This window comes from Drosophila melanogaster, chromosome 2L (assembly GCF_000001215.4).
Source record: "Drosophila melanogaster chromosome 2L".
NCBI lineage: Eukaryota > Metazoa > Arthropoda > Insecta > Diptera > Drosophilidae > Drosophila > Drosophila melanogaster.
This window is the reverse complement of record NT_033779.5, coordinates 18,185,074-18,199,509: the sequence shown is the minus strand read 5'-3', so window position 1 is coordinate 18,199,509 and position 14,436 is coordinate 18,185,074. Positions and strand designations below refer to the sequence as shown.

Here is a 14,436-nt window from a genome sequence, read left to right as displayed (position 1 = left end):
TTGTGTTGAGGGCTAACAGGTAATTGCAGTTGGCCAACTACAAGCAAAGTTGGCCGCCGCAAAGTAAAATTGTGCAGCACTCAATTTAATTACCCCACCAAATGGCTTTAGTCCTGTTTCATGTAATCGCAGAAATGGGGAGTGTATATCAAATTGGTACGTGAACACAAACTGTACAGCAATTAATTGATTTTGTAACTGATTTGAATATTAAGGATTATTATATATCGAAACAAGAAAAGTCAATAGGGACAGTATTTGAAACTATTTTAGGACGTTTTTTCTATTAATTATAAGTTGAACGCACAATTAAACGCATAAAATTAGATGAATGAAAACAAATGGTAACCAAATTCCTTTACCATTCCTACAAAATTCATTTCTGTGTATACCGTGTGAGTTTACTGACGGTGCACATACCTTTTATGGTGCACTAAACGCGGTGCCTATTAAAACTTAACACTTTCAACAGCCGCGATAGGACTCAAATTGATGGCAACCCACACACGCCCCATTTTCCTTTCGGTTTTCATCTGAGGAAACCCTGCAGTCAAACTCGCACTTCTGAGCAAGGGAAACTTCTTGATTTCTTGTTCGATGGGCATGGCAAATTGTAGCGCCAATTTCTGGTTTCCGTAGTGGGTTAATTGAACTTGTTGACTCGGCTTCCTCAACTTCACCTTCAGTGCCGTCTTTCGTGTGAAAAATATTGTGCAACTTTACAAGCTGCAGTTAATTTGCAGGCACATGATGGAAATTTGAATGCAAGCTATATTCTAGCATATATATATTGGCAAAAGCAATAATAACTCTATTAAATTAATTATTAAAACAAAGTTAATAGATAATTTGGTTATAACATATATTTCATATTGTATGAAACATTTGCGATATACTCGCTATTTCGGTTTAAAGACTGATTCTTTCCATTCGAGTTTGCCTCAAATATGCGCCCGATGCCTGTCATCTGGATAGTTTTTTATGGCTGCAGCTTAATGTGTTGCACAACTGCGATTTAAAAACTTTAGCAACACTCGATTCCCGGCAAAACAAGTTAACTCAATAACCTCGCTCTCCACTGACTAACAACAACGACAATAACGAGTGTGAGGGGACTAACTAGTTGACAACATGTTTCAACAATTGTTGCCAAAAATGCCAAACGTGCAACGAATGCGCCACGGAAACCGTAGGGAAAAGCCCACCAAAAAAGAAAAGATTTAAGAGAAAAACCATTTAATGGACTGGCTGGAAAATCACGTTTAAACCATCAACAACTGAAATCTTGTAGGTTGGCTAACCGTTTTTAGCGGCTCAGCATCGTTCTCCCAAAAGCCAACATCTGGGCCCAAAGCGACTGCTTGATGAGAAACAGAAAAGATCGGTATAAATACACAGGGAAAAGTATCGAGGAATATGTTTTAAGAAATGGTTTCACATTTTATTTTTTCGATAATCACATTTAGAGCGAATAAGTGTAAGAAGTATATTGTAGTAGCGAAAGAAAATTAAGCAAAAGCATACAGTTGAGTGGCTTTGTAATTCTGAACTAAGTGGTTCGCATGTCTTGCTGTGCAAGAAAAGAGAAGAGCAGAAACAGGTAGCAACAATGTTGGAACACCATGAAGCCCCAAAAAGTTGGCTACTGTTTCTGGGACCGGGGCACGGAAATGTCCTGTTACGCTTGTCCGGCTGCATGGCCGTCTGCATTCTTCCTTTCCTTCTTGCATCCTCTGTGGTCCTTCTCGTCTGCACACACCCACACAGAAGAAGAGACAGTCTAATGGAAAGGACGCACATCGGAACAGTGTAACAGCAGGAACAGGGACGAGGCACGAAGGACGCTCTTGGAGCGGAAGTGGCCGCAACGAGTAGTCGCCGACGAGGCTGTAATCTGGGCCAGGACATTCAGGACATTCGGAGCATGCAGGACGTGGAGGACATGAAAACGTTATGGGAGGAAGGCTTGGTCTCACCAGTTTTCAGCCTCTTCTCATATCATCCTTAAAGAACAAGACTAACATGTTGGCTTTTAGAAATCTGGGATGTTCACTCATTTATAATTTTACATAATTTTTAGTTTGTTTCAGAGTTTAGCAGTACAAAAATTCTATTTTTGTTTTATACTTTATATATTTAAAATTCAAATAAATTCAAAAAGTCTTGGCATAATCGCAAGCTCGTTTTCATAATTAGGTATTTAAGGGTGTTTAAAAGTTCCATTTTGTGTTGACTTTCGTTTAAAATAACGCTTATCTTGCTGCAAAATTTGCGAGAAGTTTGTATATATTTACCTTCTGAATGTATTTAGTGTGGCGGTGAACCTCGAAGTTGCCGCTGACCTCGGACCAGAAAATGGAAAACCAGACTAGGACGAGAGCCGCAGAGAACTCCACACAGTTTTTTGTCTTGCTGGAATTATTCTGGTTTTTGGGGGATTTGTTGTGCGGGCTTGTTGCATTCTTGTGGAATTGTAAAGGTGTTGGACTTGCGGTTCTTGAGATCACAGCGCCAGCGGGTATTGAAATCCCTTACAGCCCATTTCCCTCAGCATTTTCCCCATTCGCTGTAATTATAGTATGCATTGCAGTGCCACAGGGCAATCAAGTGCAGAGCTGCCCAGCGGCGGAAATAATTTTAAATGCATAACGAACACATTCATGGCATTGTGCTGAGCACAAAAGTAACACCAAGAAGCCTCCAGTTCCGGCTCAGAAAGGTTGATTAAATGCTTTTACAAATATGAATATATTTATCAAATTGTCTTGGCAAATTCTAATTAAGAGTCTCACTGAAACCAATAAATTCAAAACACACAAATTAATTATTTAATGCTGGTTTGCAATTGAAATTAAACCGCAACTTTAAGGCAGGACCTTGAATCTGGATACATATGTGTATGTATGTATATGGCACATATCTAAAACATAAATCTGAATGCTCTGGGCAACATCGGGTCCCAGCTGCAGTTGCATTTGTTATTGCGTTGAATATATGAATGCACTAACAATTATAGCAACAAGGTTGCACAAGTAACCGCATAGAGACACACATGTTTCCACGGCGAAAAAATGGCAGTACATATTGTGTATATATTTTCATAGAAGAGAGATCATTTCTAATGGTGAAAAGCCTTGAAATGGGTTTAATAAACAATTAAAGCTAAATCAATACCATGTGCTGACATTGCCTTCAAAGCTTCATATGTATGCAAATCCCATAATAAGCCGGGACTAAAAGCTTATACTAAAAGATGCCCTTTGTGCTTATTTTTAGACCCAGTTTTTTCGCCTGCATGAGTCCACCCACACACACACACATACAGCCGCATTAGGCAAACACATTCACACGTGCCACCCATCGACAACAAATCACGCATATGGCCACCGCCACCGCAACAACAACATTGTCAGATTCACAATTAACTTGGAGCCAAAATGTTGTCCTTAGGGGAGCTGGTGCTGTTGTTCTTGTAGCTGCCGCCAAACGAGTTTAAATATTAATATGCTTTGTGCCCAGGTTGTGGGGGTGAAAATGGGTCTGGCAGCAGGGAAACTGGAGCTGGGGATGATGATGAGCCTGATGACGATGGTCTCGAGGACAGCAAAACACCAAAGGCGACGCCATCGAGACGCCGACGACACTTTGGCCACGATGATGACGATGATAACGATCGCACTGTAGAGGCGACAAACAGGTGTATTCTGATGTGGGCGGGGCAGGCACTGGGCTAATGGCAAAGTGCCATGCTTAAGCACACTTCACGGCGCACCAGAAAGCTAAGAACACAAAGGGCCACCCCAAGTTCCATTCCAAGCCAAAGCTGCCAGCGTTCGCCGACAAACAAAGGTACTTGGCCATTGTAAAGTCATATATGTGCAAAATATGGGGAGGATGTCGGCTAAAATGGTATAATACATACCATCGTCAACAGGTGGCGCAAGAGCCCCGAACATAAATGAAATATTTTGTTTTCCCTTAGAGTAAGAAAAGAATGCCAACTTGCATTGAATATGTCAGCAGGCAAGTGCTGAATAAGTCAAAGAATTGATGGAAAAATACGGAGAAAAATAGTGACAAAAACCTGAACAATACTTGCGAGAAAAATAAAATGAGCACTGTTTTGAAACGCATGCATCTAAAATACTACTATATTCGTTTGCGCTTGACGACATTTCGCGTATTTGCACGTATATATTTACTTTATTTGAGTATGCAAACATCTTTAAGGCAAGGGCAATGACGGGAAAACCGCAATCATCTCCTGAGAAACAGAAACTCAACGCTGGAAATTGCCTTTAATCAGAAGTCCAGACAGACATTTCACACCTTTCCAGTCCCAAACAAAACCCCCTTTTAAATGCCCACGAAAATGTTATAAGAGGATTTTGAAGGAAAAAATTAGATAAAGCGACTACCAACAAAAAAGGGACACATGCCAAGCAAAGAAATTCAAAGTATGCCTGGAAAATAACGCGAGCAAAGGGCGGGAAAACGGATGAAAAAATGAGTTTTCACCCCGCTCTTCCAAATCCTCTGTCTGCGGTAATGTCGGGGTATTTTTCTTATCTACCTGGAACGCGAATCAGCAAAAAAGTGCATTTAATGTAAATGGCTTTATTTAAGTTGTAATATGGAAAGATTAATATCTTTTTCACTTGATGTACGAGAAAAAGTAAGATAACCAATATATGAATAAATAGAACAAATAGATAAAAAAAACTTTAATTTAAGATATGTACTTTAAAACGGCAAGTTTCCTTTCGACAAAGTCTCATCTCTTAGCTGCAAATCTGCATATTATTGCAAACGAAATCACACGATGCAGACGCATTTATGGCGTGTTCGTTGGAATCACATTTTTCAACAATTTTTAATGTCAGATCCCAGACACAAGCCATTACCGAAGTTATCATTTATCCGAGAGCTTCATTATTTCATCCGGAAAACATAAGCACAGAAACACCTCGAATTCCGTGACCAAGTCCAGGAGCGTAAATGAACGCAAATGGTAATGAACAGAGTTAGAGCGGCATGGTCCATACAATTAACCCGAATTGAACTAATGCCCTGTGCTTCGGCCACCTGATAAGCCCCATAGTTCCCAGTACCCAGCTCACAGTAACCAGTTCCCGGGACCTTATGACCGTTTTTGTGGTTTTTCTGGGCTGGTATGCATAAGTGAGCTGCGCCCGGGGAGCTCAACTAAAAATCAACACAGGCGAATCGTATTTCGGGTGTGGAATGGTGCAGGTGGATAAACTTTATGCCTCCCAGTACCGGAATTTTCAGCTGTCCCTGTTATTGCTCGGTGTTTATTTGGCCGCATCATGGGATGGGAAGGGGGGATGCCGAGCAGGTGCCTGGAAATCCACAAATTTCCTCGTCTGTTGTGCAATTAAAATTGCACAAATGCAGAGCCAACAACCGAGTTGACCCAAGTCCCTCGAGAACGGGAGCACAAATCCAATTGCACAACTAACACAGCAGTTCGTCTCTGGCCGTAATTGTTTTTCTGTGACTCGTTTATTGAAAAGTTTTACATATTTCATATGCACATCGTCCAACCTGGGAGCAAACCGAATTTAGTTCCATGAATTACGCCAAACTTTATCATCATCATCACGGCCATCAGGAACTGCAGCCGAAATAGAATAAATGAACATTTAGAGTGCTGGTTGTTTAGGTTTTAATTTACTGCCTCGGTTCAGAGAAATGGTTTTAAACTACGTGCTTAGCACAAGAGTGGGAAAAAAGTGGTGTGGGGAAATAGGTTATGTTTCCCAGCTTCCTTCTTCCGGTTTTCTGGTTCAGGCCTCTCACGAATTTATATTAAAAATTATTTATTACGGGACTTGCTCAGTTTTTGCTTTTGTGCGAGTGCGCCGAGCCAAAAGCCAAAACTTTTTAATTGCTCTTTTTTCCGAATCGCTTTTTGCCACTTTCCAGCTTCCAGCTCGTTCCTCACCCTGGTTTCTGTTCCACGGAGACACGTACGTGCTTTTATTTTCCTTTAATGATATAACGTGATGAAACTGTTTTGCTCAGTTTTCCTTCCGTACTCCTTTTTGGGCACTCTCTTGAGGAGTTTCTGTTTATTGGCGGTTGTATATCACCCTTCGTAATAATGTGCAATTAACAAAAAACTTTCAGATACCGGAAAAAATGACAATAAATCGCTCAGACTTAAGAAGAAAACTTTCTCCAAGTATGGTATATGCGGTTGTTGTACAAACAAACTTCATTTTTAAAAATTCTAAAGTTTCTTACTGTTTACAACATATTTTTATGGAGTGAGCTTATGAAAAGGGAATGAAGAATTATTTTACTAGTTTAAAAAATAATATTTTAAGCAATAGCTATGTAATTTACTAACGACCATCATGAAAGAAATATTAATTAATAAATTAAGTGCAAAAAATAAGTGTTATATTCTATATTTCAGTTCTGGGCGGCCTATGTCCCCTGCGAGGCTCAACATCGAGATGCAGTGCAGCTGACTCTGGAGCAGATCGATGTAATAAAGCGCCTGACGGATCGGTATTCGCCGCAGCTTACCACTTGCACTTCCGCACAGGGTAAGTTAACCAAAATATCGCACATACGCCGCGTGGGCCAGCTGAATTCCTCAAGTCGGCAAAGTACCGAAAGTATTCCGGGAACTGCAAAAATGCACGCCAGACATTCGACTGTTCCTACTCCGTTTCCACTAGTTTTTTTGTTCGGCTTTTTTTTATATTTTTTGTGTGCGCTGGTTACGCCGGAAAACTTTGACTCGCGAGTCTTGGGCTAAAGTTGTTGAAAAGTATCTTGGCCAGCTACCAAAAAGCAGTTTGTCGGAGTAGAAGGCGGCCCTTGAGGCGGCTTTTGGGGCAGCTGCTTACCGCGTGCCATATTTTTGCACCATTTCCTTTGATACGCTGCTCACTCACCTAGTTGCCAACCGGAGAGGCCTCGTTTAAGCGAAAGGAAAACAGTTCATATTTCTTTGTGTTAGCGTGGGCTTGGTGGCCAAAGTGAAAAAAAGGGGGGGCGGGGTAGTCAACGGTATTCCGCTTGCCAAATAGCAAGCAACCAAGCACTTAGAAAAACTCACTTAGTGAGATTGGGAATCTTAAGTGCCACGCAATCGTAAAGAACGACAATAAATTAATCTTTTCTGGTTTTAAACATTTACCGATCTATTTTTATGTTTTTATCCAGACTTACAAATTGTGCATTTTACTCTCCTCTACACTATTCTCCCGATTTATTTGAATATTTTCCTCGAACTCTATAACCACTTTCCGTTAAAAGATACAAGTTTCCCAATAAATTTTAGTTATCATATTTTCGATAAAATTTTTTTAGGTGATACTTTATAGAAATATTTATATTTCAGTGTTCGAAAACAGGAGAAAACAAAGCTGAAATCAACAGAGCAGCAGTGCAAGTAGCAACTTTTGACTTATGCTCCGACTCCCCGGCCAGCATTTGAGTTTCCTTGTTGGTTTTCCGTTTTGCATTTTGATTTGCACTTACTCGGTTCTGGGGTCGTGGCAATATTTTAGTGTTGCAGCTGAGACTGCAGCTGCACATACACACACACGAAAAATGGCTAAAAAAAAAAAAACGAAAAAAAACTGGGAAAACCAACAAATCGCTTCCGGCATTTGCGTTGAAACATTTATGTAGCCGTAAATGGAAATGTCAATAAATCATGACTAAGAAAAATCATCGACAAAACACGAGAAATATGAAGCAGGAAAACTTGTAGCAAAGAAATATTACTACACAATTGCGTGAACTCGATGGGTGAGGAATGGATAAGGATGTTTTTTTTTATTTATTTTTCAGATGCCAATGCATATTTTTGACAGGTGAATTGCCAAAGAAAACTTTGAACTGAAGCCCATATGGACAGCAACGTAGAAATCAAACGAGAGCACTGGATTGAGCAATTTGCAATCATCTTGATGGTTTTAGTTTTTTGTTTTTTTTTCACTCCCTCTGTCCGAGTCAGCAGGATCTTTTTCTTTTAATTGTTGTGGTCATTTTTTTTCCGATCAGAAAATTGGATTGAGTGAAGCGGGTGAAGTGGCAAATTGAGCAATAAATTTGATTAAAATCGGAGCAGAGCATGGATGGAAAAATAAGGGAACAAGGACTTGGCAATGGGAAATTCATAACTAAGAGGAATAATAAAGGATATGTTCGATAGCCTTGCATTTCATAAAGTCTCATATGTATCAATTTTGGCCAAAAGCTGAAAATAAATAAAATTAAATAAAACAACTCTATGAAATCAAATATTTTTGATAGTTTTGCATGTTACCATAATTTATTTGTAAAATCTTAAAAAAGAGAACGATGAAATCATGTGCAAACTAATTTAAAATAAAATACGAATACCTAAAGTAATATAAAGCTAAATAACAATCCTTGTAGTGCTTAATCCATTGAAACGATTTAAATTCGCAAAATTGTTAACCGACTACGATACACGAAATATCCATATGCAAACTGATCATAAACATTTCCAATCGTTTGCCAGGGAAATTCGACCAATTGCCATATACTCAAGCGAAATCCCCTTTGAGCTGGCTGTAAACAAGCTGCGATTCAAAGGCCCAAGCGCAGAAATCAAACCAAAATCCCGAAGTGAAACAAAACTGACCTACCTTGGTGAGCTGCAAAGTACCAAAATAAAAGGGGAATCAAAATAAACATCCTCGCCTTCACTGTGGCCCTCAGCATTACTCGTTTTTATTTGTTTCTTTTTTTTTTTGTGAAGTCCCAGCTGCCGCTGCAAAAAATAAAACCGAGCATTTTATTTTAACTACTGCAAATAAATTCAGTCAAAATTGTTGTCCGCTCTCGCTCACATGTCGTGTAAATAAAATGCGAATCCAAGTGACTATTGAGCAAGTGCAGCAGGGCGTGCTGTTCCCACTACGATCCCCTGGACTGCACTCGGTTCTCCTCCGGAGGAGCTGCTGCCAAAGTGATTGTAAAAAATGCAAACCTAACGAACCGAAACACAACGCGTCGAGTGACGGGCCACGTCACTCAGTCCGCTCCGGAATGCGAAACCAAATCCAAATCCAAGTCCAAGTCCCTGTCCGGATGGAAGTGCACGTTGAAGTCCAGATACAAATGGGAGTCCTGCTATAGAAACGGTCCTTTGTGCAGGATACTGAGGTGGTCAGAAGTATTTGCACAGCGAGCATTTATTCTGCATAAACGTTGACTTTAAATATCAGAAAATTCTTAAATTTAAACCGCTATGCTTAGCAATGTTGTAATATATTTAGTAATTGTTATTCTTCTGCCATCTTCGCTTTTTAAATATATACCTCCCCTTATAGACTTTTTAATTTTTATAAGTGCACCAAAATATTCCGTACTCTCGTACTAAACAAATGAGCGCTGCATAAGCACAACAGACGCACACAAAGGACGCCTGGGATATATATATCCTGGAATATCCTTGTGGCGGCATCCCTCTCAACTGTCACCTGCCAGTAGCCAGCTACTTTACATTTGGCTCTCCCCATGTGCGAATCGTTTTTATTTGCAGTTTTCAATTTTCACCTTCAAAAGTGTAAACTTCAATTTACACTGCTCCAGCACAACAATCCGAACAGAGGGAGCTTCAGTTGGAGGGAAAGGATATTGAGAAAATTGCATTCTGCAGCAGCAGAAAGAAGAATAAGAATTGAATGAAGCTTTTCGCATCAGCATGGGCGCTCTAATGCTTTCCAAGCACAATAGGGTATATTCCGCAGAAGTGGCCAGGAAATAAATATAAGCTAACCCCAAAGTGGCCAGTGTGGATGGAAAACTATACTTAACGAGTTTGTCACAAAATAATTCAGAGTTGGAAGATTTTTAAATATTTATATATAAAAATACTTCTCTCAAATAAAACTTTTCTGACGTTGGACCTTCAGGGTATCTGTGTTTCCAGCACCACCATTTCCCATCCCTTAGTGCTCCCTTTTCTGGAACTTGTTCTGCCATTGCCTTTGGTTTATTGCGTCAAGTGGCATTTGGTTGGGATTTTCATTCTGAAATGTATTGCAGCATTTCCCGTGTGCTCTTGTGTGCAGGAGGGTACTCCACGGCCACTGCCTCAATTCGCATCCGATCCGGGGCCATCTATTATACATTACGGCCCTGGTCACCAGAAATCGAAAACAGTAGCAGTCACAGTTCCAATTCCAGTCACAGACAATTACATGCAGCCCCAAAGAAGCGAGTCAGAGTCCAAGTCCTGGCTCCGAAATTGAACTTCAGCTCACGTGGCGCATTTTAGTGCCTCTTCGTCCTGGAAGGATTCGCTTGGTATTGCTTTTGGTATTGGCCCTGTGCATTTGTTTATTTGCTTCATATTTTAGGGTTTTACGACGTTTCCGACATCGACCAGGTTCTGGGCAGGTATTTTGGCCCTTTCCAAAAATACGAAGAGGAGTATGGCAGGGAAATGTCGAGGAAAAATACATTTAACAGTTGCTTTTTGCCATGAAGTAATGAAAAATAATTACCTTATTCTTATACATTAGAAATCATGTCAAGGCCGTAAAGAAACCAACCCAATGGTATACTTTTCCTGTGACTTAACATTCTGCCTTCTTGTAAACTTACTGCATATATTTTTCCAGTGCACGCAATAGAAAACAGCATCGAGAACAATTCCCGTTTCCTTTCACCTGCCGTTGCGTTTGATTTTGCGCAGCTTATTTGCTTATAGCCATGAAAACTTCGCAGGACCTGTGTCTTGAGTCCTTTTCCTGTTGCCGGGTTTCTCTCCCTTGGCAGGCAAATAATGCCTTTTGGCCTTCGTTTTGTGGGAAAATTTATTAACCCGCTTTCCGTTTGCCTTTTCTGTACCTGTACTTGTAAATGTGGTCGATACATTCGAAATGTTATCAAAATTGGGCACACAAAATGCTTGATTTGAATAGCTGGCAAATGGAAAAGGTTTCGGGAACATGTTTCCCCAATTAGTTGCAGATAAATCGAAAGGGCTGTTTATTGATTGACAAATCCATTAACATAGAAATGCTTTTCATAACATTCAATGAGATATTTGGAACTAATATGTTTATTATTGAAATAAGAGGAGGACAGCAGATATAAACTACATATCAATATTATTCGTATTGCAATTAATTCAATTCCTTGAGAAATAAATTAAAGCTTACCAAAACTTTTAGGTCCTTCAACCTCTTGACGAACTTGCCAGTCAAAATTATTGTTTTAAGACATTTCGGCATTGCTACCGACCACTGGGTCCGGATTTTCGCAAAGCTCCACTTAACTTTCACAAAAATCTTACGCAAACATGCTTTAAGCCTGGCTGCCCTAAAACAATGGTAATAAATGAATGAACAGAGCACAAGTATTTTGACAAGTGCTCGTTGGCAACCAAATAAAATGTCAAGAAACAGATCAAAGCCAGCCGGGCCAAGACAAGCGTGAATATTGCATGGCCCAGCGAAATGTTTTGTTGACCAGGGATAAACTGGCATTGCGAGGGCAGGGAGGACTACTAAGTCACAGGACCTACAATCCAGAATCCAGGACCAACCACAATGCACTGAGTGCTCAATGGGTGCAGCCGAGCAAATGACAGGCCACAGAACAACAAATGTTACTCATGGCCAAAAAAAACAGGGCCGAGCCAAGTTTGAAGTTTACGTTGCGCCCAACCACAAAACAGCAAAAACATTTTAGCCACATATCTGTTTGAACGCAACTAAGGCAAAATTACAAAAGACTGTAAATTAGAAAATATTTACAATTTTGCTCTACTGGAGCAAGTATATAGTTATATCAAGGAATCAATTGTAATCTTGAAGTGAATAGCTGTTTTAAACTATACTGAATAAGGTTCCTTTCTAGAAAGCTTGATATACCAAATCTATGCAGGGAAAAATGGATATTTATGATCTTAAGTTCAGAGTTCTTTTCTAGCCCTTATAAGCTTATAAGTAATAAATTCTCAATTCTCACATTAAATTTAAAGCCTTAACTAATGATCGTCCCTATTCGAGTAATTAAATGCGCCCTTGTATCTTTTAATCACTTTACAGACATTATCGATGCCCACAAGAACCAGCAATTGTGCTCCCTGACCGGCGTGGAGGGTGGTCATTCCCTCGGGGGATCCCTGGCCGTACTACGCACCCTATATGCCATTGGCGTCCGCTATATGACGCTGACTTCAACCTGCCACACCCCGTGGGCGGACTCGAGCTATGCGGACGCGCCGACCTTCAACATGAAGCACGGCGGCCTCACCATTTTCGGCAAGGTAAGCGTGCTGTTACAGCTGATTTAATGCTAATTAGTTGAACGCTCCTTCGTCCTTGGTCCCCGGCTCTCGGCCGTGGGTTGGTATCCTTTATGGAGCTTACATGGGGATTTAGTCGCTGATGAGGCGTCCCTTCTGTCCCCGTCGCTTTCCCGCACCAACTTTATTGTTCGAGCTACTGGGGTCAACCGCAGTCAACGCTTTGTTGGCTTAGCCATAAACATGTGCAGTGGGACAATGGGTGGGGAAAAGTACACTGCGCGAAAACTACGTCAAGAAAAGACATTTTCATTTCACTAAGCCGCTAAAATTGGTTCATTCTTTAAGAAATAATAGTGTCAAATAGTATATCTAAATGAAAGGAAGGAACATTATTATGCATGATTCCGCACTTTTTTCCCAGTGTTTGAAGGGAATCCGTCCAGAACTCTGGAGAGGGTAGTTGTGTACTTAAGTGCCCGTTCTGCGGGGGTTTTGGGTGACTTTGGGGTTCTGGTGGGCAGAAGGGATCTGCCGGCACCTTGTGCCCCCTAATGGCTCAACAGTTCGCAAATTAGGTGCCTACTACAGTTTACAATTGCCAAGCGGCTTTGCTGCGGGATTTCCGTGTGACCCGACCAACCGGATCATATATATTAAATTAGCCCGTGGACTCCTCCTCAGAAGTAATCCGAATCCGATTCCTGTGGCCGGCATCGGGAATTAATGGGGCAAAAGCAGCGGTGGCTGCTCGAATACTTAAGTCGCTCATGAATTTGCACTAAACAGAATCTAAGAGTCGGTTTCATGACTAGCTCCTAATTGGGAATATGCAAATGGGCGATTGGGACTTATTTTCTATATGGTAGTTTACTGTATGTAGTAGTTTTTAATAATAGCCAACAGAAAAGAACTGAACCTTTGGAGGTAAAATGGAAAGGATGTTGCATATTCTTAGTTGACCATTTTTCATGGTAATACAATGATGAACGTGAAAAAATTTCTAAATACCACTCTCTATCATCTGACCTACTTATTTGTAAATGCACACTATATGCATTCAGTTCGATATCCATGAATAAATCCATGCCAATAAAAGCTAGCGATCGAAAGACATCTGAACTTGAAATTCCATTTACACTTCTGGGCGCTCAATCAATGTGAGGTCATCAAACTTGCTGCCATCAAGCATCAAGGACAGGTGACAATCAAATTTTAATCAAAATTGGCCTTGCTCAGTCAGTCAGTGCACACAGGCAAGTTTGTGTGCAACCCTTGCATTTTTACTTGTGTTTATTCAGATTCTTTTTGCACTCGTGTCGGATTCGCGTGTAATTATTTTAAAATGCGAAATTTTTTTGTCGAGCACCTCGAACCCCGATGATGAGGTTCAAACACAATTACAGCGAAATTGCAATTTGTTGGGGCTTGCTGTTCTTGATGGCTACTCTTGGCGGGCCTCCGCTTCCTCTTTTCCGTGGGCTGGTGCCAAATGCTATTTGTAGTGGTTCGTTCGCCGGGACAGACAAAGTGCATGCGGAAATAAAATGTGCAGAAATGTGCACCCAAACACGCCGAGCACATACGGCTGAGTAAACGAATAACAATGGCAGCGAAAATATCAACAAACCATCACAGCTGGCTGCTTGCGAGCAGGAAATGTAAATTACTGAGGACGGAATATGTTCCCGAATTATTTATGCATAAAAATGATATATTTCGACGTGTTTGCTTTCCATTTTCCGACGACCAGCGCCCTGCCAATTAAATATGGAAAACAAAATGCCAACAAATACCAGCGTCACTTCCTCATTTAACCTGCGGAATTTTCAATTACACATCTCAAAACAATAGTCAGCGAACAAAATGCGAAAATGAAAAGTGAAAAACTTTTTCACGGCGCAGGCGCCAAGAGAACTTCCCTGTGAGAACGCAAGCAGAATGAGAGGAAAATCTGCTTTGGTGTTGGTAAATGGAAAATTTCAGGCGAAGCTAAGATGAGCAGGCAATGGGAAAATCGAAATTTTCATTCATACTATAAGGTGAATGGCACAGTGTCAGAAAATTTATAACCAAAATGTTTTTCCAATTATCTATAAGAGGATAGAAAATAGCTGGAAATTATGAATTTTTAAAAATATGAGTAAATCCCATGTTAA

The 14,436-nt window shown here is 40.5% G+C and overlaps 1 protein-coding gene and 1 long non-coding RNA gene across 3 annotated transcripts in view; both read left to right on the top strand.

Moving 5' to 3' along the window:
* CG42750 (uncharacterized protein) overlaps nt 1-14,436 on the top strand; it is a 115,960-nt gene that overhangs the window by 76,261 nt on the left and 25,263 nt on the right. For both annotated transcript variants that reach the window (NM_001299103.1, NM_165245.4), the window contains 2 exons: nt 6,446-6,578; nt 12,078-12,298. In NM_001299103.1, coding sequence (NP_001286032.1) covers nt 6,446-6,578; nt 12,078-12,298 — 354 coding nt within the window. The remainder of the gene's footprint in view (nt 1-6,445; nt 6,579-12,077; nt 12,299-14,436) is intronic.
* lncRNA:CR44900 (long non-coding RNA:CR44900) lies at nt 13,653-14,350 on the top strand. The gene has a single exon (NR_124352.1). It is a non-coding gene; the product is annotated as a long non-coding RNA:CR44900 (long non-coding RNA).